Below are 23074 nucleotides of genomic sequence, written 5' to 3' on the forward strand. Positions count from 1 at the left end.
AATATGAATTGGGTTTTCATACAAAAAACTATATAAATGCCTTTAAATTTAGAAATTGAAACCCTTTGAAATGGTATGATTAAGTTTGGGGCTACGTGGCATTTAAAATACTTAAAACTCCAGCATTAAAACATACTAAGTGAAGTTTACATCTCAAACAGCTTCAGTCCGGCGGTGTGAACCGATTCGATCAATTGAAAAGATCCGACTCATAAGAACGAATCGGACATCACTCTACAGAAGCGCACAGATAGAGAAAGAGAGCTGCAGGAAAAGGGAACATCACGCACGGGGTGTCGATGTGAAAGCAGTTGTTCTACCACGTCCAGACACCCATCAAAACTTATTTTTACGCGTTATTTTTAAACGGGTTCCGCCGCCCTCCCCGAGCGTTTTTAAACACAGCGTCAAACGGCGGTTTGCTGCACGGGGGATTTAATGGGAGTCTTGCATCGGTAAAGCGCTTCTCCCCCCCTTGACGGACCCTCGCTCGAACCGAACCGGACTCGGGCGCTGTCCTCACCGGGGGGTATCCGATCCCAGTTATATTTTGACTGCGAAAACAACACTCCGGAGTCCGAATATGGCAGGAAATCTGAAGAAAGGTGGGGGGCTTATTGGCATGATGAAGGACGCTTTTCAGCCTCACCATCACCTCCACCACTCCCATCACCAGCCCGGAGCCGTGGACAAAAAGACGGTGGAGAAATGCTGGAAATTCATGGATAAGGTGGGTGTCTATAAAACAAAACACAAGCGATAGATAGCCGACAGAGACGCTCTAGCTAACAGCCTCGGTCTCTAGTTAGCTTAGCCGGATGGCCTGCACGGACAAGTACTAATTCAATATGGCAGGGCAGCTCTGCTAAGGCAATTAGCTGAATGGTTTGCAGGCTAATAAACTATATTCAGCTTGTCAAACACTCTGGGAATATTCAATTTTATAGAACATGTCATTTGTGGTTCCGATCACTCCTGCTTTCTTAATAGGAATTGTGATAATTAAAGGGTTCTCTGCTAGTCGTGCTAGCTAAGTAGCTTGTTGCAGTAGTTATCCTGTAAGTTAAATCTATGGTTGGGAAGAATGGTTTGGACATCCTTCTTCAAATGTGCCTTCTCCATAATACAGTCGGCAACGGCATGAAAATAGCTTAAGTTGGTTAAACAACTAGTATGTGACGATATACTGATCCTGTTGCTGGTCAGTCAGCTGGTTCAATTGCATTTACTCAGTGTAGACGTGGATAATGGACAGTTGGTAGATTGATTTGCTCCAACAATCTCTACTTCCTTCACTAGTTTGACTTTTTGGATAAACGGGAAGTGCCATTACTTTTGTTTGTGTTAATTTGACATTCTTAAACATTCCAGCTTAATTTAAAAAATGTCACTAAATCTGAATATGCAACTGTTATAGAAGCTAGCTAGTTGTTTTGGTGTTTAATCTAATCAATACATGCAAGTTTGGTGTAATGGTTGTGTATGAATAGAGCTGCTAGTATAGGCAAAAACCACAATTCGCCATATCTGAACATATAGTGTGTGTAGTTGGTTTGTAGTCTTTCAAGTCTTTTGTTTAACTGTAAAACTGTTTACCTTCTCTCTGTGAATTTTCTTAAAATAAGAATAACATTTGGTTGTTATTGGTTTAGGAGAATCATTCACTGGACTATAGCAACTCTGGTTTGCTGAACTTCCTGTACATAATTTTGTAAGAGAAATGCTGTTAAGCAAGTGTGTCAAACATAATCCGACAGGCTTTTGAGCAGTGTCTCGACCATTATTGTCTTGCATTGTATTCTATGCTTTCCCCCAAAATTAAAAAAGTACAGAGAGTTTTGATAATAAAAAATAAGAATTTAAATATCATCAGAAGAGATGGAATAATAACAGCATGCATACATTTTATGTAAATATCTAGGTTGGCTACACTGTTATAAATATATCATCATTTGCATTACAAGTGTTCATTTTCCACAACTAAAATTTTTTTACCAACCCAGCTTGTCAAGTAAAACGGTAAAACTGTGAACATCTGTCTAACAGAGTGGCTTTCTTTTGTTGAATTTGCTGCCTCACAATACAAAAGTTAAAGCTGCAGTTCATGGAAAAAAGTTGTGGTTACTGACCTCACACTTCCTGTGATCTTCACAATGATACATGAGAGAAACGGTGCATCTGTCGCAGGGGATTCAGTTTAAACTTATTCTCTGACATGGGGAACCACTTAGAAACCTAAAAATAAAATAGTATTTTGTATGTTTTTAGATTTGGGTTATTAAGGAAGATTTTAAGAATTATTATGGAGAACAGAAGCAGTTAATGCTTTATGATTTAGAGCTTGCGACTTCCTATTTGTTTAGTTTCACACTGGGTCTTTGGTTAGTGCGCATGTGATGTATCACTCTGTCTTCATAAGCAAATCTCCCCGTTTTTGCAATGTAACATTTGTAAATTTCCACTTTTAGAAAACTTTAAATAATAGTGAAAAAGGTCAGGATGAATGATTCCGAATACTTGACATGAGGAGAAGTACAGTCTAATCTGAAAGAAATGTGACTTTAGAATGTGTTAATCCTGACTTGGCCATTCATTATCTAATGTTCACTTTTTGATGTTTTCCATTAAGTTATATTTTCTCAGTCACCTATAAATATTTAACTTCTCACAAAATGCAGAAGAACCCAGTTGTCATTCATCCTTGCGTCTATGCAAAAACACTGCATAGTCAAATAAGAAACTTTAATTATGAAGTTCTGTGTTTGACTTTGGGTTTCCCCTTTTAAAGTGTTTATTGTATACTTCACTCTCTTTATTTACAAACATAAATTATGTACACTTTTGATTTCCTTATAATGATCATTTATTATTCAGCCACATGCCCATAAAAGGGCTCTATTTTGTTGTTGTTTATGATAGAGTATTTGCATCCTGATATGTGATTGGTCTAACAACATAAAACCTGATCAGCATTCTTCTTTAGGGTCAGTTCACACTCTCTTTGTTTGGACCATAAATGAAAATTAATAATATAGTTTGTTGACTTGGTATTCATACTGTCGTTTTTAAAAATGGAAGAAAAAAGTGACTAACCATTCAAAAGTGTTGCTTGCGGCGTTGAATGCAGTCATTGTATGTGCGTGCATATATTTTTATCAGTTGAGAACGTGTGAAGAGCTTATGTGTAAAGGAGTCAAAAACAGTACCAACTATTCTTCATAAACGCACACAAAAATTTATCATACTTTTCAATCTGTTAGTTAATATTAATGTATTGACTAACTTCCACTAATACATTATTAACCCTGTCATATTTACTTTTTCAATAGCACTGACCCCACTAACATGTATTTTAATGTGACTTATTTAGAAAGCATCACTTCAAAGTTTCATCATGTGACATTACACAGCGCCCATAATTTATGGATGTATATCAGTTTTGTTTCCCTTTTCTGCAAATGTTGCTAAATCCCACCTTTAGATTTTTAAAGCCACTAATAAAAGGCCATATTCTTAACAAATGGTAAGCAGAATGGGATCAGTGCTCAGAAAATAAACGTTTTGAAATCCAGTCTGAAATTCATTTTTCTTTAACTCAAGACATGACGAGATTGTTTGCAGAAGATGCCATATCAGACACACAAGTCAAGACTCACATATGAACATTTATTCAAAGAAGAAGAACCCCCAAAATGTCAATATTGCTACAGAAATCAAACTTCTAAACATATTCTTGTGGAATGCCCTATTGTTAATGTTATCAGACAAAAGTTATAATCTGGAGAGACCTTAAATGAACGTGTACAACTTCTAAACGTGTACAACTTTTATCAAAAGTAAACCTTTAAAAACTGTTTTTGATTTTTTTATTATTATTATTTATGTGTTTAATCTTGTGCGTTGTTTATTGCTATTGATGACTTACAATTGTTAAAATATTTTTATAATTACAGAAAAGTGATATTTATAAAATGTGTTAAACTTGATCTTTTTTTGGCCATGCTAGAGAAGCTGATATGGCAATAAACTCAGAATCTCTCTCTCTCTGCAAATATTGACAAATGTTATAATTATATTGTGAAATATCTGCGAGATATTCCTATTCTTAAAGAATGTGTAAAAAAATAAATTAAGCCTTTTAAACAGCTTAATAAGGAGGGTGGGATTTAGCTATATTTGCAGGAAAGGCAAACAAATCTTTTATCCATAAATCATGGACGCTGTAGAATGTCACATGATAAAACTTTAATGAAGTAGTCAACATGTTAAAAAGCACGTTAGTGGGGTCAGCTTTATTTAGACTTAATATTGATCATATTATTTGATCCTTGATGGGTGCTACCTTGTTAGTTTTTAGATGTAAGATTCCGTTTTAAACTGCAGCTGGATGTGTTCATTCACTTAAACGTGTTTTTATCCATATTATAGCAGAGAAGCGAATATGGCAATAAACTCAAAATTGTCTCTCTGCAAATTTTGACAAATGTTCTAATTATGTTGTGTCTCAAATGTCTTTTAAACAGCTTAATAATGATCATATTATTTGAACTATGATGGGTAATGGGTACTACCATTTTAGGATTTAGATTCAAGATTTAAACCATGTGTTAATAGTGGCTTTAAATCTGAAGGTGTGAGTTTGCAATATTTGCAGAAAAGGCAAACAAAGCCTATATACATTGCTTTTTCCCCCCAAATTTCTGTTTAATAGAGTAGATTCTTTCAGCACATTTCTAAACAGTTTTAATAAATCATTTCTAATAACTGATTAATTTTATCTTTGCCATGATGACAGTAAATAATATTTGACTAGATATTTTTCAAGACACTTCTATACAGCTTAAAGTTACATTTATTGGCTTGACTAGGTTAACGAGGCAGGTTAGGGTATTTAGCCAAGTTATTGTATAACGATGGTTATAAAATATATAACTTAAAGGAGCTAATAATTTTGATGTTTTGATCTAGCCGAAAAAAAACAAATAAGACTTTCTCCTGAAGAAAAAAATATTATCAGACATACTGTGAAACATTTCCTTGCTCTGTTAAACATCATTTGGGAAATATTTAAAAAAAGAAAAAAAGGGTTTTTACTGTATGCAGTTACAAAATTGGCACATTTCAGGTTTGTTTTCTTTTAAAATCAGCAATCTCCACTGCCTGAGTAATATCCGATATAAAGTGGGTCTTAGAATGTACGAGAAGCACTGCATTAAATTACATTTTTCCCTGCCATGTCTTTAAAATATGAAAATTTATTTTACCCCAGTAAATTCAATAGAGATTCTGCACTAGCCTGCTAATTCTGACGGGCGCGTGCGTGTAAATGGATTTTCTTATTGTTTTACGCTTGAGCAACTAAATGAATGCCAAAGTCTATTTATCTGATTATATTTTAATTGCATTACAACATCGAGGCAGTAAAAGGAACTGTATACAATGGAAAAAAGTCACATTAATCGTTGACCAGAAGTTTAGCAGAATGGGAAGAAACACTAGCTCTGCATAACCTCTATTCTGATTTTGTGTGTGTGTTTGTGTGTTATATTATATATATATATATATATATATATATATATATATATATATATATATATATATATATATATATATATATATATATATTTTTTTTTTTTTTTTTTTTTTTTTTTTTTTGGAGTTCTGGCATAACCGAACCACCTACAAGAAGGCAGAGAAAATGATGATGTTAAATTTAGTTTTATCATCAAATATTAAGTTTTGTCATGTGACAGATTTTAGATATAGGATTCTGATTTAAACCGCAGTTGGATGTATTCATTTTCTTAGAGCTATGTTACACACGGCATCAAAAGTAATTGCCATCAAAAATCCATAAAAGGTCCTCTTTGAAGCTGTCCTTCGCAAATGGACTCAATAAGAAATCACACAAGATTTCCAAACATTTATTGACTTTCTGGTTTTATTTCTCGTGCTTGACATGGAGACATTTTTCTCTGCTTTTATTTTTTCCTCCTGAATTCCGATTATCACTAGAAGCCATGATGAGCTTGCATCTGCACGTAAACACATAGACGTATGCATGTTTGCTGATAATTCTCAGGACGTCCTGTCGCCACACTCTTATCTCTTGGCTGTCAGGACTCGGGGTGCATGAGAGCCAGAAGCTTTGGTGCACAACTCAGACTGCATGATGACCCCTCTGTGATGTCATCACCCCCCTCCTCCCCACAATCACAGCTGGTCCTGTGCTGAAGACAAAATAGATAAGAGCGGCTGCAAGTCCTCGAAGCAGCTGTCTGCAGCGCCGGCCTCTTATTGCTGGAACGTGTGCTCACTGCACGACACCTCTCCAACTGCTGGGGTGGTGACATTTGAGCAGCTTCCCGTTTCCTCAAATTTCCCACCCGCGTCTTAATCAATAGTTCAGAAGGTGATGATGCGTGGCTTTAGTTCAGACGGAAGTGAGACACTGTGTCTGAATTAAAGCAAAAAGCTATTGGACCATCAGTCCGGCCATTAAGTTGTTTGGCTAATGAAGTGGTTTGAGGCCATTCGCTTAATCGTGATGATTTATTGTCTGGAATGGATGGTTTTTCTTGGAAGATTTCAACTGCTTCGTGGCCTTTAGTAGGGTTGGGTGGAATGTCGATACGTGACTGTACAAATGTTAGACGCTTGCTATATAATTGTAGGACAGTTATATCCTGTTAAATGCACAACAGGCCAATAGACAGTGCTGTTTAATTAATAAATTGATATTTATTTAGCAAGGATTCATTAAATATACAATAAGTGCCAACAAATACATTTTGTAATCTTAGATTTCCATTTGGAGTGTTTTTTTAGATTAATTTATTAGATAAGATTAGATTAGAGGGAATTTGTTGTGAATATTAGTAAGACTGTTTGGTTCTTTTCTTTAGCACCACCAATAGCCAGTCTGTCTAACAATTTGTTGTTTGCATATACTGTACATATCTCACTCATTGATTTACCATCAATTTTTTGTAAATTAATTTTTATTATTTGTTCACTAATTCTTGTTGTCCAAAGGCCTGTCACAATAATCAATATATTGACTTATCGCACAACACATGGACATGACCTCAATCGTTTTTGGTTATGCAATGTACAGTATATCACCGTGGCCCATACATAAAAACCAGTTCTAGCAACATTTTAGCTGACTTTGCAACATCTCTATCTCTATTGAAGGTGTCAGTGTCAGTATGGTTAAAAAAAACTACTTTAGTATTGGCTATGAGATGACAATCAGATATCACAGCCTCTGTTACCTTTTACTTTGACAGGCTTTTTGGTTGACATTTATTTTTATTTATTTAGGATGTGTGTTTTCATATTCTGTTTTCAATGCCTAATTTGTATATTGTTAAAATAAACTAATTGAATGTTCCCAAGAATTAAATATTATTTGTTCTTTGGAAGTGTATTTGCATTATAATGCTATTATATTGTAATTCTGGCATTATATAAAGAGTCGCATAAAATTGTCTTAAAATGACAATAATATTGTTTATCGCAATATATCGTACAACAAAAAATAGATATTGTTACAGGCCTTGTTGTCCATCCTTATTTTGTAGCACAATTTACTTGAGTTTTTGCGTAACCAAATCCTCAGCTCAAGTGTGCAACCCCACTCCCCTAGCAGTCTAGGGGAGTGGGGTTGCACTCCCCTGCTGTTCTTTTAAAGATTTTACTCAAATGACCTTTTAAAAAATGTCAATTAAACTGAATTAATTTATATCTATCACATAAAATCTAAGGTATATTAAAACAGAAAACATTGCTATAATTTTTCACAGATTACTGTTATTGATGTTCGAGCTGATGATTTGTTAAATTATTTTTCACGCTTTATATTGTTTTGTAATATTAGTTTTATTAAGTTCATGTTCTTTAACACAAGTTTTGCATTCTTTGCAAGTGTGCCAGGCTCAGGATGAATCCTTGAATTAAATCAGAAATCTACTAATAAAAAAATGCAAAAGAATAAAACCAAAACACGTTTTTATTTTATGAAACGTTTTTTAAATTGCCTTTTTTTGTAAAATAGTTATTTATTCTTCAAAAATGCTTTAAAACATCTATTGAAAAAATGATTTCTGCAAAATTGTTACTAACAATTTATTTGGGTTGAATTTAAACAAACAAATTAAGTATAGTAATGTTCATCCTAATCTGTTTATTTAAATTCAGCACAAATAAATTGTTTACAACCACTTAACTTAAATTGAGTAAATCATAAATATCACCTCTGAATCTTTTTTATGTGTAGTTAAGTATATAGATTTCTTCCTTTTGAGTTGCCTGCTTCTAATAAGAATATTAATCATCATCATCATCATCATTATATATAATACTTAAGTAAAAGCTGTGATGAATGATTCTAGTCACACTGCCATACCGCTCAACTGTAATCTCAAGCATTAAACCCCTACAGCTGCAAAACACACAATGTCATTCCTAGTCACCAGAATCAATCAATGTTGTAAATATTGAGATGACAGCATAGTGCTGTAGTATGCAGAGAATGTCTTTTTTTGCAAGATGTACGATTTTTCTCTCTGGAATGTTTTTGTGTGACCTGGGTTTTTTGTTTGTATTTATAGATTGTTTAGCAGTTTTAAAACCCTTGTCAGTGTAGTTATTTTTTTCCTCGTTCATATCATACTACAAGAGAAAACTTGCAGAATGTCCCTATATCCTTATAGAGAATATGAGGTTAGTTTGCAGCTCTGTTTTCTTGATTGAAAGTCAGCTTAATGTCCCTTTAGAGAGTTGTACAGAATATTTGTCAAAACACTTGTACAGAGCTTGTTGGTTGCAGTATTAACAGGCTAATCGACAAACCTATTCACAGACATGCGTGAGTTTCATTTAAGCTGCTTTAAAACTATGTAGTGTGAAAAGTTCTTTACAAAAAAAGTTGTTGTTTTTTTGTGGTGAATTTTCGATCATTTATGAGCAATGTTTCAAACTGTTAAAGTTTTGGGTTAGTATTTTTACTAGTTTTATTGAATCATTTATAGGCATGGGACAATAACTGTTTTAGGATTTACTGCGATTCTTGAAAAGTCCAGATTTTAAAACTGCTAAAACTTTCTGATCCTGCGATATAAGTAAGTTTAAATGTTTTTAATTTTATTATTTATGTGTTGTTTTTACAACTATTTTATTTATTTTTTTAGGGCAACAGTATCTCCAGCTGAAAAGGACCCTTCACTGTTCCAAAATATTTCCAATAGTTTCTTAATTTAATTTGTTAAAGTAAAATATATTGTGGGGAAGAACATGTTTTTATTTATTTATTTATTTATTTATTTTTTATCCAGACATTTAAAAACAACATATTTTAGAGTAGTAATTACAATACCATCATATCGTGAAACAGAGATATTTTTATTCTGGGTTATCATACTGTCTGAATCTTAGACCGGCCCATGCCTAATCATTTGTCTGTTTATTAAAGAGCAATGATATTATACTGTAGAGCTGCACAATATATCATTTCAGCGTCATTATCGCAATTTGTGCATTTGCAATAGTCATATCGCAAAGATATGCAATGTTAAGTTGACTTTACAGTGTAATTTTCACATTTACATATACAAAACTATAATGCATGCACTGTTTATTTTACTTTTATCTTTGCTTTGTTGCATTTATCTATGCTTGTAGTTTACATGTATTGCATAATTTCCTTACAGAATCATCCCAGTTAATCAAAGTTCAAATTCATTCAAGTTCAATAAATTCAGTAACACTTAAGCAACCAATTTTTACTGTTAACTAGTTGCTTATTAGCATGCATATTATTGAGATACTATCAGCTTTTTAGTACTTATAAAGCACATGTTCTGTATGATCCTTTTCTACATCCCTAATCCTACCTAATACCTAAACTACCTTAATAACTATCATTAAGCAAAAGTCAAAATGGTTTGCTAAGAGAGGGAACTGAACCTTAAAATAAAGTGTGACGACAATTCTCTCCAAGTATAGCAAAGTGTATTGCAATATATATCACAGAATAACAAAATATCACAATATAAGTTTTCCAATATCGTAAAGCCCTGTTATACAGTGTGCACTGAACTGATCAATATTGATAGTAAAGAATTCACAAAATAAATATCACAAAAAATAGGATCATGAAAACGAAACCAGAAAAATTGTTTAAGCAAATCAAAAGGATTTCTGCAGAAAAATGCTGAAAATTCAGCTTTGCCAACAAACAATTCTTAAAGTTTATTAGCAGAAAGTTTTATAATTAGTGATAATCTCTTACAATGTTACAGTTTTTACAGTATTTTTATGGTCTGCTTGTTGAATTTAAGTTACATATGCCTCTACATGCCAACTAATTCTCATTAGATTATAAGTAGACTGTTAGGTTGGGGTTAGAGTTGGGGTTAGGGTTAGGTTGACATGTAGGCCCGTTTACACTAGTGCAATTTAGTTTTAAAACAGCATTTTAGAATGAAAACGATCTGCGTCCACACTAGCGTTTAACCCAGCGTTTCTGAACAGCCCTCCGCCTACACCAAAACACTAAAAACGCACATCACGTGACCACACACACTCTTTGACCGTGTCACTCTTTGACACGTGTCTAGACAGATGACAGCTGTGTTCATCAAGGATCTCCCGCTGGATATAATCTCACTATATTTGTTAAACGTAATATTTAATTCATCTTGTTTTCTATATCTAACGACATATTGCCCAATTTTGGTGTTTTGAATGTTTTACTTGTTCTCAGGTAACGTGTTTTGGCTGAGCGCAAAAATAAGTTAATAATTAATTTCACATACATTCTGCATATTGACTGATTGCTTGCATTAATTTCACATACATTCTGCATATTGACTGATTGCTTGCCTTTATTTTCTATAATGCATAAACTTAATGTACGTTATACATTACTATACTTTTGCAAAGTCTGAACTTACAAGGATGCAGGACTAAATTGTGTGTAGAATACTTAATATTGAGGAAAAGCCCCAATCAGAGAGGCGAATGTCAGCAGCCCCGCCTCCATTTTCAGATGTCTCAGTTTTTCCCCATACAGAGCAGCAACGTTTTAGAATGAAAATGGCCTCCTTAGCATTTCCAAAACGCTCCGTTTTTGGCGCTCGAAAACTCCAGCGTAGTGTGCACGGATGGCGTAACCGTAGCAAAACTTATGCGTTTTTAAACTAAAACGCATTAGTGTAAACGGAGCCGTACTTGCAAAGTTTCTTGTAGTCGGTTAAATGTCTGTTGAAGGAGCAGTATCAACAGATTTTAAGCAGACAGTCTACTAATACTCAATTGGACCATCAAAATAAAGTGTTACCCAGTTTTATAGGCGAGCAATAGAGGCTTGTAAAAAAGAAACATCCCCCAAAGCTTTAAACAGTAGGTATTTTGCATATTTCCTTAAATTTAGAGAAGTTGTATTCTGTATATTAAAAGGAAGTAAACTGAAGTGAGTTCATGCCAATTTGTTTAAAATGTTAAGCTATTTATGTAACGGAGGCCAGCTAGTGTGTGCTGTGCATGGTCTTTAGCCTCCTTGTTAGAGCAACCGACTCCCATGCGGAAGGTCGCCGGTTCGATCCCAGCTCAGAGCGGGTTGGGTGGTGTAGGACCGGCGGGGTTACATTTACATCAAGTAAAATGATGTTTCTACCGTTTTTTTTCTACTTCAGTATTGTAGAAGCCCATCATTTTAAATGGTATCACTTTTAGTGCTCAGTATTTTGCAACAATGGCATATTTATCATCATGTAATTTTGTCTCCCTTCTTGTAGGTGGTACGGTTATGCCAGAACCCCAAATTGGCCTTGAAGAACAGTCCTCCGTACATCCTAGACTTGCTGCCAGATACATACCAGCATCTCCGCACTATCCTGTCTCGATATGAAGGCAAGATGGAAACGCTAGGCGACAACGAGTACTTCCGTGTTTTTATGGAGAACTTGACCAAGAAGACCAAACAGACCATAAGCCTGTTCAAAGATGGCAAAGAGCGAATGTTCGAGGAGAACTCTCAGCCCAGGTGAGTAATCTAAATACAGCGTTATAAGGTGGTAACAATCATGGTCTTTATGGCTTTGTAGGCTGCAATCATTCAGAATGATGTTTTCGAATGTGACCAAATATGGAGTCAAGGTTTTGCATTTGACAAAGGTGTGAAAAGCAGACCTCTGAGAACTCCAGCCACCTCTGTGCAGACTTCCCTGAGCTAGTTAATGGTTTTTTGTTTGTTTTTTGAATTGCCTTGCAACATAATTCAGTGTGGGAGGCAAAAGCAGAAGCAGTGAAACAGTTCTTCTTCAGTCCCTGAATCATGTGAAAGAGTTTGGGTAAAGGTTACTCTGAGTTAAGCTGAAGCTCAAGTCGTATATCAAAGATGCAAATGAAGTAGAGCATGTAAGCGCTCACGGATCAGCCAGTGGACTGAGATCGTATCAGGCCTGTGCTTCTTCTGCTTCTCTGAAAATGCTAGGCTCATGTGAGCGGACGGAGGAGGAATGTGTAATGCAAATAGGACCAGTCACAAGAGGAAGAGCTTTACTGAGGCCAAAACCTCACAATTAACAGGTCGGTTGTATATTTTCCAGATGTAACCTTTGTTAGATTTGCATTATTCATTTGTAAAAGCGGTGTTATTTCATTATGTTAATCCATTTTCATAGCACAAGCTTCCAGCCAGTTGTGCATGCAGCTTTTCTGTAGGCACAAGGAATGCCTGTATTCACAGTATGAGCGTCAGTTAGTCGATCCATCAGTGGATCACTCATAGGTCAGCTTATAAACAGGGATGCAATGATTATAGATTTTGGTTGTACGATTATAGTTTGAGGAATAATCACTGTTTCACGGTTATCACAATTATTATGCATTCATTAATGTCAAAACAATACTAGTTTATTAAATCACTTAAACTCCTCAAATAAAACAAGCAATAGTCAATTTCTCTTTGGATTTAAAAATAAGTAAAGTTTTTGGCATTTAAAGTAATGCCAAGTAACTAATAGTCTTACACTGCAAAATGACAGAACAATAAATAAATAAATCAAAATAAGAATAAATCAAAGAAATGAGTATTTGTCTAATGTTAATCTAAGCTACATAGAATATTTCTCTTTTAAAGAGATCAAATGTATTCAATGACTGCTGAACCTCTGTCTGAAAGGGACTTTTGATCAATTATATTACAAAATCTTTAGGTATTTTCCTTGTGTATTTTTTTTTTTCTCTTTGGAGGAGAAATGTGCATATTCCATATAAAGTTTGAAGCTGACTGGTCAGTTCTTGTCACTCTTTCACTAGGTGCACATGGAAAGCTGCCAATATGCGCATGCAAGCCGCGCACCTCCATTGTAATAGCGAACTTTAATACCTTCAGCCATAAATAAAGTCTGCTTTTGATCCAGTGTGCTTGCTTGTTGTGTAAAAGCTCTGATAGGGCTGGGCAATTAATCGAAAAGTAATCAAAATTCAGAATTTATGATCTATCAAACCTTTCATGGTCAATTTTTTCAATTACCTTCCCCACCCAACACAATCTCACGGCAAACTTTTTCATTTAGTGGCTAATTCGTATGAATTCGTACGATCTAATTCGTACAATTTAGTACGATTTGCTTATCCCCCAATGACGGTTGAGGTTAGGGGTGGGGTCAGGTGCCACGCCTCCTTTTTAAAATTGTACCATTTCGTACTACTGAACTCGTACGAATTCGTACGAATTAGCCACTAAACTGGCAAAACGTAAAATACTTACGTTTTCTCGTGAGATCAGGCTGTCCCCACCACATGTGGAGTAATGTGACACCGCTCTGTTAAGGCTGATTTATACTTCTGTGTTGAATGCACAGGTATGGTCCAGCGCAGCTTGCGCGGTCACATACCCTAAATATTAAAAATCTTATTTACAGAATATGCAAGAGTTTTTTTTTTTTATTTTAAAAAGAGACTGCTTATTTTCACTTTTTTATGAGAAAAAGTGACTTGGTTTTGGCAATATGTGTTTTTAATTTTAGTTCAATGTTTAATGTTGATGTACAATAAATAGAGATAATGTGTGTTTTCTTCAATTATTTTAAAATCAAGTAATGCACTTCATTAAAAAATCTCTTACTTGTAATATGTGAGCATATTTATCATACAAAACCTGTCAGTAAACTATGATGGCAATAAATAAATAAAATAATTGTTCATTAATCATAATAGAGTTAAAATGTTCAATTAGTTGAGATTTTGATTTTACGCCAAAGCTCAGAACTTTAAAGTAGCGTACAGTTGACATAACTTTGTTTAGTTGCAGCAGTTTTGTTTCGTGCAGAAACACGATATTAAGAAGCTTTTACAATTAATTAACCATGGCCAATTAAAGCACGGTTAATGGTGAAATCGATTAATTGTTGCATCCCTACTCATGGGCAGATCAGCTGACCGATATGGCTTTGAAACATTTCATAAAGGCAGTGAAAAATGTCATTCCATTTTCATAGCACAACCTTCCAACTAGGAGTGTAAACATGTTTTTATGTATTTTATATGCATTGGGGCTGTCAAATAATGGAACCCAATGTGTTGTTTGCCTTTTCCATGTGTTAGATTTAGGAATCACAACAGTATGGCTTGTTTGGTTGATTGTAAACATTTATGACCATTTTGGAAAGATTAGTTTGCAAAAAATAAATAAAAATGCTTAACTTGTGCAGTATTTTGGCCCTGACACACCAAACCAGACTGTCAGGCCAATTCTGAACATCGGTTAGCTTAGTTTTTGCCTTGTTTTTCTCTCCATCTGCTGCACGGTTTAGAAAACAGGTCTGTGCATGAGAGTGAAGGTGAAAGTGGTGAAAACAAGCAAAGAATTGAATTGAAATGAAATGGAGCAGACAGAATGCTGATCTAATTTTGACAGCTTACCTGAGCATTTCGATATACAAAATATTCATAACCACATGAGCCATCTAGAATGAAGAATGTGATCAGCATTTTTTATTTTATTTTTTTAAATGGTAAACAAGCACTGTTCATAATTTTTTTGCAGTCATAGTTTCACTTTTCCTTTGTTAATAGGGGCCTATAGACTCTTGATTGCTGCTTCTTGAGACTGTTATTACCTTACATTAGCAGTCAGTACCTGCTAACTGGCTGCTGCCTGTAGTCTTTGCAGTATTTTCAAGCACAGCTTATTTTAGCACAGATGCGTGCGAAACAAGGTGACAGTTTTCGTTGGCTTGGTTTGTCAGGATCGTTATTCCCATGCTGTGCACCCTTCCTTCTGTTTTAGACCGCAAAAGAGTTATAATAAAATGCCTGCTCACTATGGAATGGCGACAAATATGAAGCTTGAAAAGAAATACTGAATGTTGAAAAGTATTACTGAATGTTCCCATATGACACACAACTCCATGATTGAATCTGGTGTGAAACAATCCGAAGATTAATTTATGGAAGTTTGTCTTCTGCTTTCAAGAGCACATTCCTGATACTCTACTTGAATGGCAGTTCACTCCAACTTACAAAGAACAAGCACTAGGCATTACAATAACACCATTAAATATAAATGATGACTTAATTATCATTATTGAGTGAACTATTTCTTTTCAAATAATGACATTTATAATTCAGTACCAATACTATGGTAATTTCTGCTGCCTTAGTCTAGTAATTATGGCCGAACTGTCATTTCTTATTGTTCATCCCATTTAACATTTCCAGAAACCATCAAAGAATTGCCAGTCTAAACATTTTGAGTTTTGGGACTATAAGAGCATTCATAAGGAATCCTGTTGCGTGATGTTGGCCTCTTTTGAGCCGCTTTTGTGGCAAATTCTCGAGAATCTTAGCTTAAGCTTTTCTCTGTTGTTAGGTGCTGATGCTTTACTTAGCATGACTGAGGGGGCGAAATGTTCATATTGAGTGTGAAGAATTTAATGATTAACTCTGACACACCAGTCACACTTTGCACCATGCAGACACTGCTTCCTGTTAACGTACTCACTTCCTCTTCCTGTTTCTCATAAGTCCCCTCATAATGCCCTGCTGAGGCTAGCTGAAAACTGACACTTAGACCAATTCTCTGTGGAATTTCAAGCTTTCTAAAAGCACGTTTGACATGTTTTGGTAGTTAGTAGTGCTGAACTGTTATAATGTCTTGTTGTGCTGCCTTTAGAGTTTTACATTTTTATTATCACTTGATGGTCCTCTTTAGTTAGCTGATTGACTGTGAGTGACTTTGAAGCTACATGTAATCTAGGAGTCAGTATTAGAATTTCTGACGATTATCTGCTGACACTCTTCTGAAAGACACTATATTTTGCAATAGTGTAAGTAACTGTGCACGTATGTCAATTTGTTCTGCTAACTCTAACCTAATAATCTCATAAGAGTTAGATGACATGTAGTAGCAAAGGTGCCGGAAAACCTTCAAAATAAAGTGTGACTAATTTTGTCATCAGCCTCTGGCACTTTTTAAATAGGTGTGATATTAATTAATGACTTGCAAACACAGTCGACTGCTGAAAATGTGAAGTATAACTTCTAGGGCTGGGAAATTTGGGAAAAAAAATATCTAATTGCGTTTTACTGACAGATATTGCGATTTCGATTTGATCTGTGATTTAGTTTTGTAATCAAGCTTCAGCTCATTAATCTGTATTGCATTTTCTTACTGCTAAAATGCATGTAGTGTTAGTTAAAAAAGGAACTGGAAATTTATTAACCTGCTCCAACATTTATTCAAATTTGTTTTTAAATATTCAGAAATGAAACTTCCTTTTTTTTTTTTAGAGCAAATGGTAAACAAGTAAAATGACCTTACCTTTCTGTAAACAAATTGAACTCAAATAAGGGAGATAGTGTAGCTTATTATAAAAACAAAACAATTATAATTATACAGAGCACTCAGCAAACTAACATGGCTGAAACATCTCTGAAATTGTAGTTTGCTGTTGCTTTCTACTAAGTGTCACCGACAATACTTTCAGTTGACTTTTTAGCAAGACACCCCTTCATGGGTGTCTTGCCTGTGGTGTTTTTTAGATCCTGGTTGTTGTATTTCCTCGTGCTGTGGTAACAATTCTTACAAATTACCTGTTTTTGTTCTATTTATGTGAAACTTTGAAACCAAAATAATCCCATATTATCTTTGTCCTGTTTTTTTATATAAATTTGTCTATTAATGCTTCTGAAGCGGCAAATGTCATCATCCCACTCGTCCGCACTTTCCTGTTTGTTTGTTTTATTGTGATTAATCACACAGCCATACTAACTACATATAGTTTAACTGAATACCTAAAATATTAAAAATGTACATAAGATCTTTAAATTTTGCAGTCATACAGTATTGTTTTATTTCACCTTATTAATTTTATTTTCTTTAAGATTAGAATATGAAACTTTGATTTGGTATATAGTTTATCATTTGATCTTTACAGTATTTTATGTACCATTTTCATAATAACTTGGCATATTTCCCAATTCATAAAAATCTAATTTGTTCTATTCAAGCATTTAAAATGACAGAAAACAAAACCTTTTATTCAAATTTGATCCATGCACTAGTAGATGATACTGTAGCAAAATCCTATCTAAATGAGTTGTTCAAAAAAAAAACTTATTTGTTTAGAAAGGCAACAAATGGTTGGCTTTATTCATTGACTCAAATAAATTTTTCTCAAAGGGATTCATTTAGGGAACATGGCAGAGTTGCCCTGAGAATGATGGCATTCACCAAAAACAACAAAACTTGTGTAAAATCATTATTATTTTATCATTTTATCAAATTATTTTATCATCTTGTTTGTTGAACTTCTATGATCCGATGCCTAACTTAACTAAGCGTAATTAGGTTTAATGCCTCAACCTAATCAGGCTCATATTCTCAAAATATTCTCAAAAACTGCACATGATATTCTCAAAAACTGCTTGATATTAGTAAACTAGTTTTGTTTTTTATTAGTAAAGTTTGTTTGCCCTCTCACGGACCTCACTTATTTCTAATAAAATGTGTCTATTTTGCCTATTAACCTTAACAGAGAAACAGTACGTATCCTACTAGGATTTTGTAATGTATATGCTACAAATACTGCTTTGTATTTAGCTTCAATAATGCTACACGTTCATAATGCTAGATGTCTGTCCCAGTATTTTCAGCATTTGATGCCAGAGATCCCTGTGTAACCTTTGTACTGATGTTTTATGCAGATGCGTAGGGTGTACTGGAGCTGCCATTGCGATTATTTACAGTGAAGAATTTGCATTTTACTGTATTTACAAAAAATTGAGTTTGATTCAGCAATCAGTTGAATCTCTTACCACATTTTTACGCCTCTATGCTGAAGGCCTAATTTAGGCCTTCGTTTTAAAGAGACGCATAATGCTCTATCTATCTTTCAGAAATTCCATGTGCTCTTAATTTAGGTTGCCTGGGGTTAGGTGTGTGTCATACAGCTGTTGTCAGTTATGCAAACTAATTCTGTCTCTCTGACAGATGTTGCATCCTGAATTAAAGTAGTTTGATCCACACTCCTTTGTTTGGGTCACTAAACTTGTCCCATGTGTATTTTTTTTTTCATATTTGTGTTTCCCTCTCCAGTTAGTTTGGTTATCTTATCTTATCTGCATCGTATGGGTCTGCATGAAAGGAGCATTATAGCAATAGGGAAATGCACAGTGAATATGTGAAGTCTGATGCATGTGCATTTGCAGTGTCTATCACGCATTTTCGTAACAGTTTTGTAACAGCTTAAATCTTTTTTATTTTTTAAGCTTTTTGCAGTTATACTGAGCTCAATTTCCTTTGTTGTATTCACAGTTCTATCATGAGATGAGTTTATTGATGTGGTGAAGTGTCATTTTTGTGTTGTATTTAAAGTCTTAGCATCTTTTACTTTACAAGAATTGTTTTGAACTTGAAGAATATAAATGAGATATGGCACAAAAATGTTTCTAGAACTGAGGAAACGTTTCAGACTACATGGATGCAGTCAGGAGGAAGAGAAACCGCACACCCATGGGGGAACAATTAACATTTACTATAGCGTCTGTTTCGGGTAGATTGAGGAAATATGCCATTTACAATTATTTTGATTTGTTTTTAATTTTGTGTGCAATTTCATCAGTATCTTAGCTAAAAGTTGTCTGCCAGTGAACACAAAGATTTCTGTATAAACAATTGAAATGCCTGCATGTCTTGCAAATAACTTTTTTTATAGATCCTATTAAACATTTTTTAAGATGCGAATTGATTTATGCGATTAGACACCGTTCTGAAATGGATCCAGTCTTTAAAGCTGTAGTATGTACTTTTTGCCACTAGAGGGCACATATCCACGACAAACAAAGATATAGTTTGATAGATAAGGGCTGCGTCCAAAACCGCATACTTCTATACTACACAGTACGCTAAAATCAGTATGCGAGCCGAGTAGTATGTCCGAATTCATAGAATTCCAAAAACAGTATGCGAGAAGTACTCAGATGACTTACTACTTCCGACGAGATTCTGGAGTGCGCATCCCATGCACACTGCGCTATCTTATTATGCCCCGCGAGCGAATTCATATATGGGAGTTAAGCAACGCAAATGACGCAGGTACGTCACGTGACTGTCAAAATGGCGGATGTAGTACGTCCTAATTCCATTCATACTTTTCACATTCATACTGTATAGAACGTACTTTTCTAACGGCCGAGTAGTACGTTTAAATTCAAATGCAGTACCTACTGAGTAGTAGGCAGTTTCGGACGCAGCCTTGGTGTTTGGTGATTTAGTGTGCAATCATGGGAGTTGTCGTGTTTACTGAACTGCTGCAGTAATCATGTTTGTGGATGAGCTAAAGTATTCAACACTAATCTATGGTAGTATGAAGCAGAATAAGACCATGTCCACATGTACACAAACATTTTTATATACTAAGTTTTCCCCCACTTTCGTTAAAAAAAAAAAAAAAAAAACGCACTGATGCATGTTATGAGCATGACGAACCAACAGGGGGTGATAATGACACTTTTATTCTTTTTATATCAAGTTTATATTAAATAGTGAATATTTCACCATAAATTGAATTCTAGTTCATATAAACATGAGTACAGATGAGGGTTACTGTCCCACGGTTGAACAATGCAGAATACGCGATTCAATTGCCGTGAATGTGCAGAATTTGCCTTATTTTTGTTTTTTGTGTTTGGAGTAACCCCAGCTGTGTTGGATAAAACAATGCGCACGCTGACGTCATGAGAATAAAACTCTAGTTTTAGCATCCACACAACTACATTGTACCTGGAGATTTGGAAAATCTTCACTCTGGCCGGAGTTTTCAGAAAGTTGCAGTTTCAGACAGCTGACTCTCCATTTTCATGTTGACAAAGGCCAAACCATTTAGAAAAAAGTGTGGTTCTGAAAATACCTGTATTCGTGTAGACAGGGCCTAAGGCTGAAAGTCATTGCAGAGAAACATACCCGTTCAAGCAATTGCTTAGATGAGTGAAACGAAAGCAGCAAAGCTTGTATTATGCCACAACCGACTGTATTTTGTGGCTAATTTAATTGCAAAACAACAACAAAAAGTGTAATCAGACATATAAGATATATTAGCATTCCCTGTAAGCATTAATTTCAAACATTAAGCCTAAACAAATGTATGTAAACAACTCAAACTTTTAGTATATGGGTAGTATTCAGTAAAAATACTTTCATGACTCTCTTATTTAAGTGAGGTCATTCAAATTTGTTTGCAATGTTTGTTCACTTTTTGGAAAACAAGTTGCAGCTTGCTCCAGTTTCTCCCACAGTCCAAAGACATTCCCCTGGGAAATTGGGTAAGCTAAATTGTTCATAGGGTATGTGAATGAGTGTGTATGGGTGTTTTCCAGTGATGGGTTGCAGCTGGAAGGGCATCCGCTGCGTAAAACATATGCTGGATAAGTTGGCTGGTTATTCCGCTGTGGCAACCCCTGATTAATAAAGGAACTAAGCCGAAGGAAAATGAATGAATGAATGAACGTTGCAGCTCATTTCTGATGTTAAAAATAAAAAAAAAATCATGGCTTGTTTTTCAAAAATATGTACTCTAGGCCTGTCTAAATACCCAAATTTGCAGTCTTGGCCACATTAAAAGCATCTAATGCTGTGTCTTCACCACACACTAAATCCACCCTTAAACACAGCAGTAAGAGTATGGCATCATTCACCATGCTAAGGAAAGTGCTGTAAATTTGATAATACATCTAAATTGTTAGTGAAATTTAAAATAAATTAATAATAAAAGATAAGGATATATATTTTGTACATTTTTTTATATTTTTTTCCAACTGCTTTTTATTACTTTCTGTGTGCGTTCAGGTTACTAAATTATCCATTGTCTACTAAATTATATAATATAATAATAAGTTACACATTGCCTCTTATAGGCAACACTAACCAGGTGTTTAGAAGTTTCAAAATGCAGCATATTTCAGAATAAATTTCTGTAAATACTTAAATTAAGTAATTAAATTTTTAACACTTTGACACTAGGACCAAAAACAGGAAATGCGTCATATGTATGCAGACAAGTCAAGTTCACAGACTGCAAGTGTGGATATTTGGACAGTCCCCATGTTATTTACTTTAAAACAAACCCATAAGGTTTGTTAGTAAAGTCTGTTAACTAAAGTCTGCTAAACTCAGACATGTGATTTAACATACCTCTTGACTTTTTGCTGGCATCTGCAGTTATTGTAGAACTCCATTAAGTCAGTAACCCAGTGAAGAAAATTTAAATGAATGAAAAGGAACAAAACGTGTAGCCAGTGGTCTGTTAACTCGTTAACTGTTAACTTGTTTTGAGGTTTTACTCTGTTAGATTCACTGAACTCGGAAAGATGCTGAACCAAAACACAAAACTAAACTCGTAGCCAGTGGTCTGTTAACCATCTTTTGTGGTGAAGCGCTGTTAAATTTAGCAGCTTTTACGCTTATCAGCGGAAACTCAAGTGCCTACAAACGACTCGATCAGATGATCCTATCAAAAAGGCTGTTTTGTAGAAGCATGTTTAGTGATACATGCTTTTAGATGTCATGCAGGAAGTATAGCTCCAGGCTCGCATCTGTGGGGTGTTAATTAAGCGGTCTTTGTATTAATCATTCATTGTTTAGCGTGTTCTCTTAGTCTCAAGGGACGCAGAAAGCAAACAAGCCTGAAATCAATGGGGCTGTGGAGCCAATGATTCGGTGTCATGAACAAAGTGGTAATCGCTTCTGACCTTCTGTCAAAGGGATAGTTTTGTTCGTTTTTCATGAGTTAGCGCACACAGGGAGCACTACGGATGGAAACACTGTTAACACGTCCGAGGATTGTGTTGCAGCTCGAGTTTCTACGGCCTGCATCTCACTCCACACCGAGTCAAGCCCAGCTCAGCTAAGCACACTAGCATTGGGGCATTGCATTTATTTATGGCCCACTGAACACACTAGCAGACTGAATGCTAACCGATCATGCAGCTTTCATGCATACTCTTACCTGTTATTCTCTGCTGTTTTTAGACTGCAGGAAACAGCTTTCATATTTTTAAAGTTTTCTAGTCAAGAGGTATGTTGAACTAGCATTGAAGTCTGTTATTTAGTTCTTTGTCTTAAACACTGTTTTGTGAATAGATAGTTCACCTGAAAATGGCATTTTGTCATCGTTTACTTAAATTTACATACTTTCAAATCTGTTTGACCCCTATTTTTATGGAACTAGATCAGTCTCAGAAATAAAACATTTGCGAAATACAATTTATACATCCACAGAATAATACACATTTACAAAATCCTTTCCAAGTGTTAAACTGTTCTTTCCAGTTTTAAATTTACGAATTAGATTTTTGTGTATTTTTTTTTTTTATCTTTTGTATTTACAAATTGGATTGTGTATTTTTGAATCATTTTTTTGAATTTGCTAATTTTGTGTATTTATAAATGGTATTTTGTGTTTACACATTGGATTTTCATATTTGTTAATCATGCTTTAAACTTATTCTGAATTGGATTTTGTAAATGTGAATTGTGTTGTGGATGTATGAATTATGTTTTGTA

At 34.8% G+C, this 23074-nt stretch overlaps 1 protein-coding gene across 2 annotated transcripts in view; it reads left to right on the forward strand.

The window, feature by feature from the left end:
* Positions 1-246: 246 nt before the first annotated feature.
* The window catches only part of cbl (Cbl proto-oncogene, E3 ubiquitin protein ligase), a 57172-nt gene continuing 34344 nt past the window's right edge, over positions 247-23074 (forward strand). The window contains exons 1-2 of one of the 2 annotated variants that reach the window (XM_005157579.6): positions 247-730; positions 11802-12049. In XM_005157579.6, coding sequence (XP_005157636.1) covers positions 584-730; positions 11802-12049 — 395 coding nt within the window. In that variant the 5' untranslated portion in view covers positions 247-583. 2 annotated transcript variants of the gene reach the window in all.

This window comes from Danio rerio, chromosome 15 (assembly GCF_049306965.1).
Source record: "Danio rerio strain Tuebingen ecotype United States chromosome 15, GRCz12tu, whole genome shotgun sequence".
Taxonomy (NCBI): Eukaryota; Metazoa; Chordata; class Actinopteri; order Cypriniformes; family Danionidae; genus Danio; species Danio rerio.